Source organism: Suillus clintonianus (genome assembly GCF_016758775.1).
Source record: "Suillus clintonianus strain FC179 chromosome Unknown DEU56scaffold_7, whole genome shotgun sequence".
Taxonomy (NCBI): Eukaryota; Fungi; Basidiomycota; class Agaricomycetes; order Boletales; family Suillaceae; genus Suillus; species Suillus clintonianus.
This window is the reverse complement of record NW_024539231.1, coordinates 352,629-368,452: the sequence shown is the minus strand read 5'-3', so window position 1 is coordinate 368,452 and position 15,824 is coordinate 352,629. Positions and strand designations below refer to the sequence as shown.

Below are 15,824 nucleotides of genomic sequence, written 5' to 3'. Positions count from 1 at the left end.
CACAACCCCTGGGATAGGACATGAAGTCATTCGTCATTTCATGGTTTTCCTGACACTTTCTACCTGAATCTACCCTACAATCAGCTAATCAGACTGTGATAATCCTTTAGATTGTTTTCTTTACCTTTGACTCTACGTCAAAATTTTATACATAGTTAGTATTGAAAATGTCGGAGTGTCTGCGCGCGATTTCTTTTCTGCGTGCGTGCGTGAAATTCTCGCGTGCACGTAATTTGATTATGTTATCCACGGTACACTAATACGCCCACGCTAAATAGTAGTAACAGGTGATTCGCAATGCTGTATCATGATGCTTATAATTAGCAGGCTCCTGTGCAAAGTGCAGATACTAAAGCTTCCTTGTCCATGGCCAACCCTGCTCCCTTTTCCTACCAATGGAGAAGCTCTTTGAGCGCAACAAAGCAAAGCAGCAACAAGTCACCTCGCACAGCGACGTTGATTTTGTCATCGACAAATATGTACGTCTTGAGTACTGAGTCTTAGCTTGATCTCTCACTTACTTTTTTTTGCAACATCATCAACTGTCATAACTTGGGTGATCACTGACTCGAACTCCGATGCATGTGTACAGACCGTAGACGTTACCAGTCACGCTATTACCACGCCTACGCCTACACCCACCCCCCAAACTAACCCAAACCCAGCCCATACCGAGCAGAGGAATGGACGTAAGATTCACAAGGCACAGCCTGCACTTGGTATACTGAAGTATCATGATCCACATCTGGAGCATGCCCTGCAACAGATTCACCCACACCATGTCCACGAAATAAAAATACCAGAAGATTCTTTTCCAATGGATCACAGGGACAGGGCAGAGAAGAAGGAGAGGAAGAGTTTCTGGGATGGGATCACCCGGGACAGGGACAGGGACGAAGACAAGGAGCGCGGACGTGATAAAGAGCGTGAAACTCGTGAGAAGGAAAAGGAAAGAGAAAAGGACAAAGAGGGTCGAGACCGCCTTTGGCGCGAGGAAGATAATCCCTCGGAGCTTAAGCGCATGATCGGTAGGTCACTTCAGCTGATACTTGATGTCATGTGCATTGATATCGGTGCAGGGTACCTTACAGCGACTTCATCGGAGGACTGGACGCTTGTGCTCGAGGTCTCCGACCGCGCGTCTGCTACTGAGGCGAATGCCAAGGAGGCTGTGAAAGCCCTTAGGAGAGAGCTCATGTGCGTTTCACAGCCAAGTCTCACTTTTTATATTGATGAAGTGCATGGATTACAGATATGCTGAGCCTAAATCTCAACTATCTGCTGCTACGGTTAGCCCTATTTGTCTTGTTCTTCATCCTTGATTTCTCATTTTCGCCAATGCATACTCGTCCGTTCTCTGTTCAACTCGCATTATTGTTTGCAGTTATGGGAAATAATGCTCCGCAATGCATCCGATATCTTTCTTACTCAGATCAGCTCTCGTACATTCATTGACACCCTCCAGGGCGTGCTAACCAGCTCAAGAACGAGTCCTGTTGTCAGAAATCGACTAATGGAGGTGCTCGCAGCTGCCGCGTTCATCACTAGTTCACGTACGTATTTTTCCATTGCTGAGTCTATACATTCCCCTTTCCTGAACATATTCGTTCTCATTTACCTTTCGGGAACCCATTTTTATCGGTGTTGAGCCATTCACTCGTTGCATCGAGCCCCCATTCTTTTCGCGAAACTGCCACTCTCGCTGACCCTTCTCTACAGGCCCTTGTCCCTCACTCAAATCTAAACCATCGCCTTTTATACTCAATGGATACGACTTTGATAGGAACAGTTTCCGTGCCCTATGGATGCGATTAAAACCTGCTGACAAGCCCGATGTTGGGATGCCGTTCGACACCGAGGACACTGTGTTTAGCCCCCTCGCAGTTCCGACGCGTCTGCCAGTAGAGAAGGTCAGCGCCTTTTTTGTTTGTGTTTATGACGGTACCTTGATCGATTTTTTGCTTGCGGTTTGTTTCGACTAGCGGCCGTCGAGGAAGGGTCTCCACCGGCGTGGTGGCATTACTCCTGAAGAGTACATGAAATGCTTATTACAGGAATGCAAGATCGCGAAAGGACATGCGACTGTCCTTAGCGAAATGCTTGCATACGCGAAACCGGAGCAGATGGAATGGAACCTAATACCAGTGCGTGTGATTTTTCAGTTAACCTCTGATCTCCATTTTGTCAGTCTGCCACATCACCTCTGCGTGGCATCATGACTCTCCTGCCCTATTCTATTGATATCAATCTCAGGCTGACCGGTCCACAGGAAGTTTTGACAAAATGCCGCAGGTCGCAAGAACTGATATGTACCCAAATTCCATGGGCGTCTGCAGGCGCCGAACGGTCGCGCACGAAATTGCAGCTTGATATCCAGTTCAGTTCTCCTCCGAGTCGAGATTACCATGGCATGGAGGGTAAATTCTATAATGCAGATGGAGAAGAACAGACTTTGGAGGAACAGCTTTCTGCGGCGTTGCTTGACGCGAATGAGGCGCTGTTTGGGGTGTTGAGAAAATATGATGATGTTATGCGGGTCACAGAGAAATGGGTGGATGTTGAGGTTAGTAGGAGGATTGTGAATATGGACCGAAGAGTGAGTGTTTTTCTTTTCTTTTTTGTGTGTCTAAGTCATTCTATTATCCTTGACTTTATTGCCATCACCCCGATTTGTCATTCTGTTTTTTTCTCTTGGAGATTGACATTTGGTATAGAACATTGACAATGAGTACCTCGGGGAATGTAACAATGATCACGGAAACAGCTCCTCTTGCACGCCATCACCAACGTCATCACCACTTACCTCGCCCCACCGATTCGATCTCTCTCCCGTTACGCCCACACAAATCCATCCCCTTCCTCGGTTGTTTGTGAGCACATCGGCGCTGCCCGCCCCGCCGCCTCCCCCTATGGGACCCCGTTCGCCTAAACTGTCGTCGCCTGCTCCTGCACTAGATAGTAAATCTCCCATACGACCGAGCGCAGGGGCGTTCGGGGGGATCGTGGAAGAAGTCAATGATGGTGTGTTGCGTCGTTCTCATTCAGTTGATGACAAAATTGTTTGCTGATACGTGGCCAATATAGAACGCGATTTGAGTGATTCTCCAGAGCTGCGCCAGCAGTATTTCAATTTATCCGAAGCAGACGATGCTATTCAAAAGGCCATTCACGCTCAACTTGACGATGCCCCACTTCGTCTACTCGACACCACTTCCGGGCTCTTGTGTGATCGAGAGGCGCAGATATGCGCCTTCAAACTGAGCACCAAGTACAAGGAACTTCTGTCATCAATAATAAACCACGCAGACATCCAAATGGAGCGCATCAAAGAAGTGGTGGCGTTCTACTTCCGTTTTGTCATGTTATCACATCGGTGGGAAGGCAAGGAGCCACTGCTGCACGACATCAAGAACAAGGCCGTGTATGAGCTGGATCCAGCTGGCGGCATTATGAAATTGCAGTCGTTTTGCCAAACTACGCGTGGTGCGGGGTATCTATGGGCGTGGATTGATAATTGTTGCATCGACCAGAAGAACAACGTCGAGCTCCAAAAATCACTCAATTCCATGTTTGACTGGTATCGCTACTCGGCACTCACCATGGTCTACCTGTCGGATGTTCCACCTTCGTCCAAGTCTGGCGCACTGGCGAGGAGTGCTTGGAACACGCGCGGATGGACTGTCCCGGAATTCCTCGCTCCCAAAATTGTTCTCTTCTACCAAAACGATTGGACGCTATATCTTGATGACGGTTCTCCAAACCATAAGGAGTCTGCTACAATTATGCAGGAGTTGGAGGATGCGACGGGCATAGATACACAGGCCCTCATCGACTTCCGTCCGGGGATGACAGGCGCCCGAGAGAAACTCCGATGGGCGTCCGGACGTGTTACAACAGTGCAGGAAGATATTGCATACTCGCTGTTTGGCATCTTCGGTGTCCACCTACCTATCCTTTATGGCGAGAAGAAGCAAAAAGCGCTCGGACGGCTCCTGCAGGAGATTGTGGCCCAGTCGGGCGATATTACTGCACTGGACTGGGTTGGAAAGTCGTCCGAGTTTAATAGTTGCCTGCCAGCCGACATTACTTCATACAAAGCTCTGCCATGCGCCCTGCCACTTCTGTCCGAAGAGGACATTCAGACATCGGTCTCCTGGCTGAAAAATGCCGTGGATATTGATGTGGCTTTGAAACTTTATAACCTGCTTGACAATCTAGGTGCTCCTCGTTTCGCGAACCGCAGACTGCATCTTCCTTGTATCGCATTCACTGTCACACAAGTCAGACGCAGACGTGCTCAAGACCAGGAGGGATATTTCGCGTATGAAGTCAAGGCAGACGGACTTCGTCGCATGGTGATCACCACGGAAGACAAACTGACACAATTCTCGCGGGAAAAGCCCACTCTGCAGACATTATTGCTTGTCCGTCCTTGGCATCCTTATCTCCTCGAGCTGCCTGACTTCGCAGACAACCGACACTGGAGCATGAGCAGTTGGTCTGTGTCCGATTCTCTCAGCGTGGTTTCTAGTGAATCGGGGCCGATTGGTTTGCAGTCAGGCTCACGGGCGTTACGATTGATTGTTCGCCTTGGACAGCCTTTCAGCGCGTTTTTGCTAGCGCGTCAGCGCAGTGGAGAATACAAGAGAATTGCATCAGATTACGATATCATTGCACAAGTCGAAGACGTGGCGGGTTCTGTTTACAAAATGATGGATGCCAGGACATTGGAGATATTATAAGTTAGCCGTGATTTTTTTTTGGAAGGACAGATCTTAACATTCATACCGTCATAGTTTACCTTACAGTCGTACAAAATTACATTTTTGTACTCATAGTATTTTGTATATCGGCTTACAACAGAAAAATGACATCTGAAATGCTTTGAGGTACACGCCCAGAGTGCTCAAGTCCGAAGTCTTTGGCCCGGGAGGCTGGGTTGGGTTTTCCCGACAAGCGGAGGACACAGGCTAGCGGAGTACCTGGGTGAAGCACCATATGAATTGTTTTCTGGAAGGTGAGAAGGCACGCGTAGCGAACTTTGAGTACACCAGCGAAGCTTTGGAAGCTGCTGCCAGATTTAGTTTTGACGAGGTTTCTCCGATGGGGGGAGCAGCCTGTTAGCACTCGAGGATGGGGAGCTAGGTAGTGAGCTAAATAATCGCAAGAATTTTATGCACGTAGCTGAGTGTGATATGTTCAATTGGGCAGTAAATTAGGTGAAGAAATGGAGCATAACTTATCACTGACTCGTGATAGTCACTGGCAGGACTGTCAGCAAGTCGTTGTTTTGCATTGTTTGGAGTACTTCTTCTCCTGATCACATAGGCTACAAACATTGTCATTAACCTTGCAGATTAACGATGACCACGCCATACACACCGACGTCGTTCATTCAGATGACTCCTAGCACACCAGCAACGCCAAGTCCAGCGCCAGCGCCAACGCGTGGTCGCGGAACAGGTGCAAAACGCGGCCGCAAGCCTCGCGGTACATTCCCCAACGTGTCCACCGATACCCCTCGGCCCTCACCACAATCTGGGCCATCTACACCTGCAATGCGATTTACCCCGGTTCAGTGGGCGACTCCTGGAGCCCCTGCGGGCGCCACTGCCACTGCTTCGACATCTACTGCGACTGTTCCTGCTCCAAGTACCCCCGGAAATACTGGAGACGTATCGATGGACAGTGGGGACGATGAACCTGTAGCGACGCAGCCTCCACCTGTTACTGCTGCTTCTTCTTCGACAGATACGATAATTCCACAGCCTGGGACCACTGCAAAACCCGCGGGTGCCCCGGACGAGGATGCGGAGGGTGAAGACGAGCTCTTGCCTGCAATGGCGGATGATGACTATTCTGCGCAGTTGTCATGGCAGAGTGAGAGCAAGGATAATCTGAAGTGAACTGGGTATTTTGTTTGATAGTACACCGTGCTTATCAAATTGGTCTAGGGTTCTTATGGACAATTTCAGTCCAGGACAGTATGAACGCTTTGAAGCCTATCGACGTCATGCACTACCAAAGCAGGCTATACGGAAGGTGCGAGCTCGTGATAACAAGATGTTGCTGTCTCTTATTTGTGACACCATGGATAGGTCATACAGCAAACGACAGGACAACAGGTCTCTCAGCCCGTTGCACAAATAGTAGCAGGTGTTGGGAAAGTGTTTGTTGGCGAGATTGTGGAAAAAGGTGTGCTTTTTCGTTTGTATTGTGTATTCTCATTTAGCTCGCATTTAGCCCGCCAAGTCCAATCACGGCGTAACGATTCTGGGCCCCTCACGCCAGACCACCTTCGTGAGGCATATAGAATGTATCAGGCAGAGACTGGGCGTGTGGGCAGCGCGCGACCAATGAGAGGAAAGCGGCTATTTGTCAAATAGTGAGTCAAGCTCAGACTTGGCAGTGTCATTATATCATGAAGTTGCAACCTAGGCGTACGCGTGAATTACCACCGGGGGGCCACTTCCCTGGTATTATGTGGACATTACGGTGCAGTAAATTAGTGTTGAAAGTTTATATCTGATGGACTGTGCATGGCTATAAGCGCTTTAACATTGATATTAGATAGTGACCTTGCTACGAAGTCATTACAATCACTGATAGATCGACTGGCTGTGCATGTGAATGCTGCCAAGACACTGAGACTAGCCAAGACTACATTGACCGACGGTGCCGGGAATTGAGTTGAACGCGGCAGTCGCGACGAAGGGATATGACTTGTCACGTGATGGCAGCAGTAGCTGTGATACACAGCCTCGTGTGTAAGTGACTGCTTGTAGTCCTCATCCATCTACTCCCAACTCTTTTCTTTCTATCTATCATACCAATGAAGAAACTTTTTGGGCGCGACAAAGCGAAGCAGCAGAAGGTAACCTCGCACAGAGATGTTGATGTGGTCATCGACGATGTAAGTCTTGATCTCTCACTTAACTTTTGGCAACAATCATCCATGTCATAACTTGGATTATCACTAACCCCAATTTTGATGCATATGTGTAGGATGCACCACTTGTCCGCCCCAAACAGCCCTCGGAGGACCACCGTGACTGGGAGGTGCTATCTGAGCCCCCTGTCCCTTCTAGCCCGTACCCTCAGTTTGCTGTGCCTCCGATGTCACCGAGCCGCTCGTCTTCCTTAGCTTCAATTTCACCTGTAGTCTTACCCGCGCGTTCTAGCAGCCCATACAGCGTTACCAGTCACACTACCACCACGCCCACGCCCACACTCGCACCCACACCCACTCCCCAGACTAACCCAAACCCAGCCCATATCGTACGGAGAGATGGACGTAAGATCCAGAAGGCACAGCCTGCGCCTGCCGCACTTGGTATACTGAAGTCTCTTGATCCACATTTGGAGCACGCCCTGCAACAGACTCACCCGCACCATGTCCACGAATTACCAGACGATTCTTTTCCAATGGATCACAGGGACAGGGCAGAGAAGAAGGAGAGGAAGAGTTTCTGGGACGGGATCATCAGGGACAGGGACAGGGACAAAGACAAGGAGCGCGGGCGTGACAAAGAGCGCGAAACTCGTGAGAAGGAAAAGGAAAGAGAAAAGGACAAAGAGGGTCGAGACCGCCTTTGGCGCGAGGAAGATAATCCCTCAGAGCTTACGCGCATGATCGGTGCGTCAATTAAGCTGATACCGTGTCTTTGATGGTGCGGGGATTAATGTCGGTCTAGGGTACCTTACGGCGACATCATCGGAGGACTGGGCGCTCGTACTTGAAGTTTCCGACCGCGCGTCGGCTACTGAAGCGAATGCCAAGGAGGCTATGAAAGCCCTTAGGCGGGAATTCAAGTGCGTTTCTTACCCAAATTTTACTTTCTACACCGTTGACAGGTATTTTGGATACAGATATGCAGAGCCTAAATCTCAATTGTCGGCTGCTAGGGTGAGCACTACCCTTCTGGTTGCTTTGTCTTTGATCTCTCACCTTGGAAAACGCATATCTGTCCATTCTCTGTCCAATTTGCATCACTGTCTGCACAGTTATGGGCAATAATGCTCCGCAACGCGTCCGATATCTTTCTCACTCAGATCAGCTCCCGTAAATTCATTGACACCCTCGAGGACGTGCTAACAAGCTCAAGAACGAGTCCTGTCGTCAGAGAACGACTAATGGAAGTGCTCGCAGCTGCCGCGTTCATCACTGGTTCACGTACGTGTTCATCGGTTTGCTAAAATTATTATCAGTCTTCCCCCTTTCCCGAGCATCTTTCGCAATAACGTTTCCTCGTTTACTCCACAATTCCCCTTTTGTAACCCCATCTCCATCGGTTCTGAGTCAAATCCTCATCCGAACCTGCGTTCTCTTCGCGATACTGACCCACCCTCTTGCCGGTTCTTCTTCACAGGTCCCCACCCCTCACCCAAGTCTGAACCATCGCCTTTTTCGCTCAAAGATCGCGACCGTGATAGGGACGGTTTCCGTGCCCTATGGATACGATTAAAACCTGCTGATAAGCCTGATGTGGGGATTCCCTTTGACACCGAGGATGCTATGTTTAGCCCCCCTATAGTTCCTACGCGTCCGCCAATAGAGGAGGTTAGTGCCTTTTTTGGTTTGTGGTTTATGATGGTACCCTGATCAATTCTCTTGCTCTATTTTTGCTCGCGGTTTGTCTCGATGGCGTCTTGTCGCAAATAGCGACCGTCAAGGAAGAGTCTCCACCAGCGTGGTGTCATTCCTCCTGAAGAGGACATGAAACGCTTATTCCAGGAATGCAAGATCGCGAAAGGAAATGCGACCGTCCTTAGCGAAATGCTTGCATACGCGAAACCGGAGCAGATGGAAGGGAGCCTAATACCGGTGCGTGTGATTTCTCAGTTAACCTCTGATCTCCATTTGTTAGTCTGCCACATCACCTGGCATCATGACTCTCCTGCCCCTATTCTCTTGACATCAATCTGACCGATCCACAGGAATTTTTGACAAAATGCCGCGGGTCGCAAGAACTGATATATACCCAAATTCCATGGGCGTCTGCAGGCGCCGAACGGTCGCGCAGTGAGCGAGAAAAGAATGCAGAAGGAAATGGACGCACGAAATCGCAGCCTGATGTCCAATTCAGTTCTCCTCCGAGCCGAGATTACCATGGCATGGAGGGTAAATTCTATAATGCAGATGGAGAAGAACAGACTTTGGAGGAACAGCTTCTTGCGGCGTTGCTTGACGCGAATGAGGCGCTGTTTGGGGCGTTGAGAATATATGATGATGTTATGCGGGTCGCGGAGGAACGGGTGGCTGTTGAGATTAGTAGGAGGGATGTGAAGATGGACCGAAGAGTGAGTGTTTCTTTTTTTGCTGCCTCAGCCATTACAACTTCTATGTACTCTGTCCATTTTCATTCATTTTCTTCCCTGTACCTCCGGACTGAGGCTGACATTTGGTATAGCATATGGAAAATGAATACCTCGGAGAATCCCAACATGACTATGGAGGCGGCTCTTCACGCACGCCATCTCCGATTCCATCACCACCTGCTTCGCCCCGCCAACACGATCTCCCTCCCGTTATTCCCTCACAAACCCATCCTCTTCCTCGGGTCCCTCCCGCACTCTCCCCTGCCCATTCACATTATGGTTCGCCACCACAGTCCATGAGTACACCAACACTGCTCGCACCACCGCCTCCACCTATGGGTCCTCGTTCGCCTGCATTCCCGTCGCGTCCGCCCTCACCAGACAGGGGTGGTCTCGTGCGTCCATCAAGGGGGAACTCGCTGGAAAGTATGGGTGGTGCTTTGGACCGGTTACATATGGACGAAAACGATGCCGATGAAGAAGAAGTTAAGTCCCCAATACGACCGAGCGCGAAGGCGCTCGGGAAGAGGAGAGTCGTGGAAGAAGTCGACGATGGTGCGTTACAGTTGATCTGAAAATTGTGGTTTGCTGATGTGTTGTCGATATAGAACAACACGACTCGAGTGACTTGTACTATGAACCGAGACGCGAATCGGTTGCACTGGACTCGGACGAGGAGACACGCGGTGGGTACCATACTAATGCGTCGTGGGCTCGAAGACAGCCTACGCAGTACGTATATGATGCGGCTGCTGAGCGCACGGCGCAGCATCTGCGGGAAGGTAGAGTGAATGTAGCTGCGAATGGGGTTCATTAGCGTTTTTGATACTTGGTCCTTTTAATCTGTCTCGAGCTTCATTTGAAGTGTGGTTAGAGGAGATGTCCATTTTATTCCGTTCTTCATCACATCATGTTCAACCAATTTGTACGTTAGTTCTGCAGTCAATCATCCAACCCCCTTGCTATTTATGTTTTTGGAACTGTCTTCTTTGACCTGGACGTTACTCTACTACAATTGTAACTTGTACCAACCTGCTATACAGCCTTGATTGGAGTCTTTCACTATCCTTGTGTGATCGTAGAAAGTGGGCTCCGGCGCTTCAGCTCCACAGACCTGCTAACTGATGCTGTGATGACTTTTCTGTCAGATCTCATTGCCTGACACAAACAACCACAGGCACAACTTGAAACTCTAGCGTATGGCGTCCACATCAGCGTCTGCGCTCGTGCAGGAGCTAGATGATACACCCGACGTGCTCACATGGCTCAACGATACGCTTACACCACAGGACAACCATGTTCCGCTTGCTGCTCTGGAATCCCTACTGGCGGACCTGCTGACCGCCACAGACCTCTCAGCAGTAACAACTTCCGCCACACTCGAGCACACGATCGATGAGGTGTCGCGCACCGCTCCCCGTCTCACGTACGACCTTCATTTCATGCGTGACGGTGCTCTTTCCCTACACTCTGCTCTCGCTACCGTCACTGCCCGCATTCCAGCAGGAACAGGCACTTCTGCTGCTCTCGACAAATTGCAGACTCTTGACACTGCAAAACGACGGATGGAGGCTGTGAGGGATGTGCTACGTGAGGCAGAGTCGTGGTCCAGCTTAGAGGCAGAGGTTATTGCATTGCTGACGGAGCGTGCATATGACAAGGCTGCTGAGAGATTGAACGAGGCTAGCAGGAGTATGCCTGTATTTGCAGGAACCCCGGAATACGAGCCCCGTCGTGCGCTGATGGTGTCCCTTCAAAACCAACTCGAAGCTGCCCTCAGTTCCGCGTTGGTTGGCGCAATCAACTCGGGCGATACGGCGATTTGTAGAAACTTTTACGGGATATTTTCTAACATACAGAGGGAGAGTGAGTTCAGGAACTATTACTTTGGCTCTCGGAGAGCAGGGCTGGTTGCTTCGTGGCAGAGCGAGGTGTTGGAAGACACGGAGCCGTCATTGCCTGCGCTGCCGAAACAGACGTTCAACGCCTTCTGGGCGACTTTTTGTACCAGTTTCCTGGCTGTCCTCAATGCAGAACGCACGTCTATTCCTGCCATATTTCCTGATCCTCAAATCACGCTCTCGACGTTCATCACTTCCACTTTATCCACACTACAGCCTTCGTGTCCGCAACGCCTTGCATCCCTCTTCAACACCGCCGGTTCATCTGCTCTCAAGGATGTCATAGCCATCTACAAAACGACAGAGGAGTTCGCGGCGAGCACAGACAAAATCATGGAGAAAATACAGTTCTCTGTTATCCCTACGGACAGCACTTTGGAGCCTCCGAAGCACACACGCCGCCGCTCCATGCGTATGTCCATGTCCTGGCGCTCAAATTCAGCAACGAACTTCTCACGGGCCCAACACTCTACACTCAATGATGAACTTGATTGGGACCAAACGCTCTTTCAGGCGTTTCTCGACTTCCAGGTTGAGTACGGCACACTGGAGCGGCGCCTCCTCTCTGATGAGCTCGCTTTTCCCTCTACACTCACTCCTAACAAGAACCCAAGCACTGATCGGGCTCGCCTTCTTCGCGAGCGCGCGGTCGATGTGTTTAGTGCTGCAGAGGAAAGCCTCGTACGATGCATGTCATTTACTTATGGATATGCTGCTCCTGGACTTATCTCCGCGTTGGATACGGCTCTCGCGTCATTTGTTGACTCTTGGACCCAATCTCTGACCGCAAATCTAACTGCTCCTTCAACTGCTCATGTGGAATCCGAAGATGACCTCGCGGATCTGGATTACTCCCCGCAGGACTGGAGCAACATTCAACTTGTCTTACACCTCCTCGCTTCTACAAGAGCCGTGCTTGACCGACTTGGGACATTTGAGGGCAAGCTGCGAGCTGCACTCGTACAAATCGCCACGGCGTTTCGGCTGGCACAACACGAAGGCGGTTTGTATACACCTTGTGCAACTAAGGGTGCTAGTTTGCTCCTTGCGCAGTCCCCTCTGAATAGCGCAGCTTTGCACACTCTCTTATCCTCTGCGGAATCCCATCCCCCTATTCCACTCCTCACCACAACACGCGCATCCATTGCGTCCCTTGCCAGGGCCCTTCAGTCATCACTCCAGCATACCCTTCTTGCCCCTTTACATGCGCATCTCTCACCCTATGCATCCCTTGCCCTCTGGGCGGCACCGGGTGATCCCAAATCTATGCGCACGGCCAGCGACCTGCACGTGCCTGTGTTTTCGCTTTCCCCCAGTGATACCGTACAGCACGTTGCTGAAGGGCTGTTAAATCTCCCGCGGCTCTTTGAAGTGTATGCAGACGACGACGCGCTGGGCTTCTCACTCAACACACTCCCGAATGTTGATGAAGCATATCTGAGTGGTCTGGGTGAAACGCAATCCCCTGAGCTTGGACACAACCGACGAGCTTCGCTCGTCATGCCTTCCAAGTCGGTAGTGCTGAGCCCGGAGGCAGTTGCAGCAGCCTGGCTGTCATCCCTCGGACATTCTATCTTATCACATCTTACCAGCAACGTCCTGCCAAAAATCCGTACGCTTTCCGTCGCAGGCGCGGCACAGCTCTCATCGGATCTTGGGTATCTGTCGAATATCGTGAGGGCACTCAATGTTGAGTATGAGGAATTGGATAGGTGGAAAGAGTATGTGGGGATGAACAACGAAGAAGGAAATCGGGTGGTTGGGGAGAAAATACCTGGTGATCAGGTCTTAGCGCTAGTGGCGAAGATGAGAGGGTGGACGTGATGACAATTGATGGGGTCTTTTTGCTTTTGGTCTTAGTTAGACATGCTTAGGTTCAACTGGATACGCCTCAGAGACAAAATTCAGCTGAAGTGTACAAAGAACAAGGTGGAATTAGAGTATCAGTGTCGATCTACACTGAACATATACGTATGCATCCAGGAGGGCATTATCATATTGTGATGCCCTAAGCCTGGTTCGAATTCGTAGTTCCTGAGTATGACATTTCCTAGTGTAGCTGAAATTGTAGTGATATTGGTAGACAACACTGTCGCTACGTGAGGACAGCGCACTTCAAGAAGAAGTTTGTCATGCACTCAGCCATGCATAGTTAAATAACTAGTGGTGATATATGGTACAGATCAGCAAGTGCAAAGCAAATAAAAATACCAGCACACTATCGTGCATATGGATGGAATGAATGCTGTCCACGACTCGACATTCTCGAAGGACCCAATCCCTGGTTCATCGTCATGCGCCCTGCATTCGCGTTCGGGGTAACAGCGCCAGTCATGCCCTGTCGCATCCGCATCCCCATGCTGTTCATCCCCAATCCCGCGCCTGCACCCGCAGCGTTCATCATCCCCATCCCTGGCATTCCCATCCGCATGGCGTTCATACCCATACCACCCATAGGACTCATACCGCCCATCATGTTCATCCCCATGCCGCCCATTCCGCCCATGCCACCCATACCACCCACGCCGCCCATGCCACCCATACCGTTCATGCCGCCCATGCCTCCCATGCCCATGCCCATCATCATGGGATTCATCATGCCCATGTTCGCTGCTCCCATCATGGGCATGTGACTCATGACGCGTTGATAAAGCATGTTAGTGGCTGCGGAGTTGGGCTGTTGCGGGAAGCCCATTGCGGACGTGTTGGGCGTGCGTGAGTCGGAGTCGTTGAAATAGGGTTCGCGGCTGCCCTGTTGCATGTTTCGCGCTTGATCGCGCTGGCTTCGGGGTTGAGCAGCTTTCACTTCGATCTGTCGACAACTTGAGAGGAGAATGTGTTCGGTAGGCACATCCATACGTACCTGCTTATCATCCAACATCAACCCGAGTTTCCCCACGAACTCATCAGAGTTGTTCGAGTCCTCAAAGGTGACGAAGCCAAAGCCTTTGGAACGGCCTGACTCGCGATCGACCATGACTGTCGCATCGACGACCTTCCCAAACCGCGCGAAAAACTCGCGCATGGTGTCTGCATTGGTTGTGGGGGCGAGACCGCCAACAAAGTACCGCGTGTTTCTTAGGTGCTCTTCTCGGGGAATCGCGCGTTTTGGGTCGATCTAATGCTTGCGTTAGTGATCGAAAAGTTGCAAGCCGGAGACACTGACAGCTTTCCCGTCCAAAACATGTTCCCTTCCGGTGACAGCATTCACGCTCTCTGGTTCATCGAAGGTCAGGAACGCGAAACCCCTTGAGCGCCCATCCGGGTCGCGCATAATCGTACAAGCATCCACCTTAAATGCTCATCAGTATCATAACCCGACGACAACATCCATCAACAGCTTAAATCCAAAAATAAATTACCTTGCCAAACTGCGAAAAATATGTCCTTAGACCCTCTGCTCATAAGAACAACATAGGATAATAGTCAGTAGATAGAAGTTGATTGTCATTGCATGGGCGTATACCATCTGTAGTGTCCCAGTTAAGGCCGCCAATAAACATTTTGCTATCGGAGGTGACGACCGTATGTGAGGCAAGGACCCGTAGGTGAGGCAAGGCATGTAGTAAGAGTAGAGCGTGTCGATGGGTCCACGGAAGTATCCAGAAAGATATAAGTGATTAGTGACCAATTATAGCAAGTAGCCATGAGAGTATGAAAGACGGCAGCATAGGCGATGCGCAGAGTGTAAGTGCAGATAGTAAGCTCGACTGTAAGCAGTAGTAGCAGTGCAGCGGCATGTACTGTAACTGTCAGGCCCTGTTCGTTCATCTCTCGTGAAAGAACGACAAGGGTAAAACTATCGTGCAAGACATAGCGGAGACCGAGTCTAGAAATGCTTCGCCCCCAGGAGAATACAGACAAGAAATAACCATACATATAGCAAGCGTGCACTTACCCTTCATCTTTCATTTCCGACGGTCGGATAGGCCTGTCCGCATGGCTGTCGGTCGGTCCTTCGTGTGTTGCTATTGCAGAAGGCCCACCTTGTGTACTCGGATTTGGTGGAAGGGGCAAAGGTGGTTTCTGAATACGCTCCTGGCTCGGTGTCTGTTGGTACGCAGAAAACTGCTTTGCAACCTGTGCTGAATATGACATAGAAAAGTCGCCTTTTGATGACTGAGGTTTAGCAGGTAGCGATGACGCAGACGTGGTCGATGTTGAAGTCTCCATCTTCACAGGTTCAAGATTCTTGTCGGCGTGCGGAGGAGCCTCGGTGGTAGGTGAGGCTTCATCGTCCAGTGGGACAGTGAACTCGTCATCGTACAAGTCTGCGCAATGTGAGTTATTGCCCTAGAGCCGATGTCATGAAATAACACTCACCTCCGTAGAGGTCAGAATCTGGGTTTTCCTTGGAACTTGCCATGTCGATGAGCCTTCAATAATCCGTTAGCCGAGGGCTTGTCCGTTGTGGTTGATAGTATTGTCGTGGTCGCTGTGCAAGGTAAAGCGTTAAAATACCGAGTCCTGTGCACTTTCAAAGGTAGGATGATGCTCAACCAAACAACCTATATATAGAAGTCACTTATATGTAATATAGAAATAAAATTTGAAGAAAATAATAGTAGTTAACATTTACAAGTAATTGCTGTACGAGGATCACCG

At 50.2% G+C, this 15,824-nt stretch overlaps 5 protein-coding genes across 5 annotated transcripts; 4 read left to right on the top strand and 1 right to left on the bottom strand.

The window, feature by feature from the left end:
- Positions 1-395: 395 nt before the first annotated feature.
- DEU56DRAFT_907981 (uncharacterized protein) lies at positions 396-4,742 on the top strand (the record flags this gene model as incomplete). The annotated part of the gene is made up of 10 exons (XM_041356947.1): positions 396-479; positions 593-1,028; positions 1,080-1,197; positions 1,253-1,289; positions 1,385-1,553; positions 1,720-1,910; positions 1,983-2,144; positions 2,189-2,563; positions 2,715-3,021; positions 3,085-4,742. The coding sequence occupies 10 exons, from the start codon at positions 396-398 to the stop codon at positions 4,740-4,742; spliced, it is 3,537 nt and encodes a 1,178-aa protein (XP_041213435.1).
- Positions 4,743-5,283: 541 nt separating this feature from the next.
- DEU56DRAFT_776199 (TAFII28-domain-containing protein) lies at positions 5,284-6,649 on the top strand. The gene is made up of 4 exons (XM_041351696.1): positions 5,284-5,902; positions 5,955-6,042; positions 6,099-6,195; positions 6,244-6,649. Exons 1-4 carry the CDS (start codon positions 5,364-5,366, stop codon positions 6,384-6,386), a joined length of 867 nt encoding a protein of 288 aa, XP_041213434.1. The 5' UTR covers positions 5,284-5,363; the 3' UTR covers positions 6,387-6,649.
- A 134-nt stretch (positions 6,650-6,783) lies between these two features.
- On the top strand, positions 6,784-10,535 carry DEU56DRAFT_776181 (uncharacterized protein). Its single transcript, XM_041351695.1, has 12 exons — positions 6,784-6,913; positions 7,006-7,636; positions 7,695-7,812; positions 7,870-7,906; positions 8,005-8,174; positions 8,305-8,311; positions 8,396-8,560; positions 8,663-8,824; positions 8,938-9,300; positions 9,411-9,873; positions 9,927-10,403; positions 10,467-10,535. Exons 1-11 carry the CDS (start codon positions 6,833-6,835, stop codon positions 10,133-10,135), a joined length of 2,406 nt encoding a protein of 801 aa, XP_041213433.1. The 5' UTR covers positions 6,784-6,832; the 3' UTR covers positions 10,136-10,403; positions 10,467-10,535.
- DEU56DRAFT_776179 (Golgi complex component 7-domain-containing protein) lies at positions 10,394-13,297 on the top strand. Its single transcript, XM_041351694.1, has one exon. It carries the CDS (start codon positions 10,518-10,520, stop codon positions 13,041-13,043), a length of 2,526 nt encoding a protein of 841 aa, XP_041213432.1. The 5' UTR covers positions 10,394-10,517; the 3' UTR covers positions 13,044-13,297.
- DEU56DRAFT_776173 (hnRNP A1-gamma isoform) lies at positions 13,221-15,682 on the bottom strand. The gene is made up of 7 exons (XM_041351693.1): positions 15,543-15,682; positions 15,118-15,490; positions 14,686-14,726; positions 14,582-14,616; positions 14,386-14,511; positions 14,083-14,337; positions 13,221-14,031 (listed from the first exon to the last, which is right to left on the bottom strand). The coding sequence occupies exons 1-7, from the start codon at positions 15,583-15,585 to the stop codon at positions 13,438-13,440; spliced, it is 1,467 nt and encodes a 488-aa protein (XP_041213431.1). The 5' UTR covers positions 15,586-15,682; the 3' UTR covers positions 13,221-13,437.
- Between the last annotated feature and the right edge of the window lie 142 nt (positions 15,683-15,824).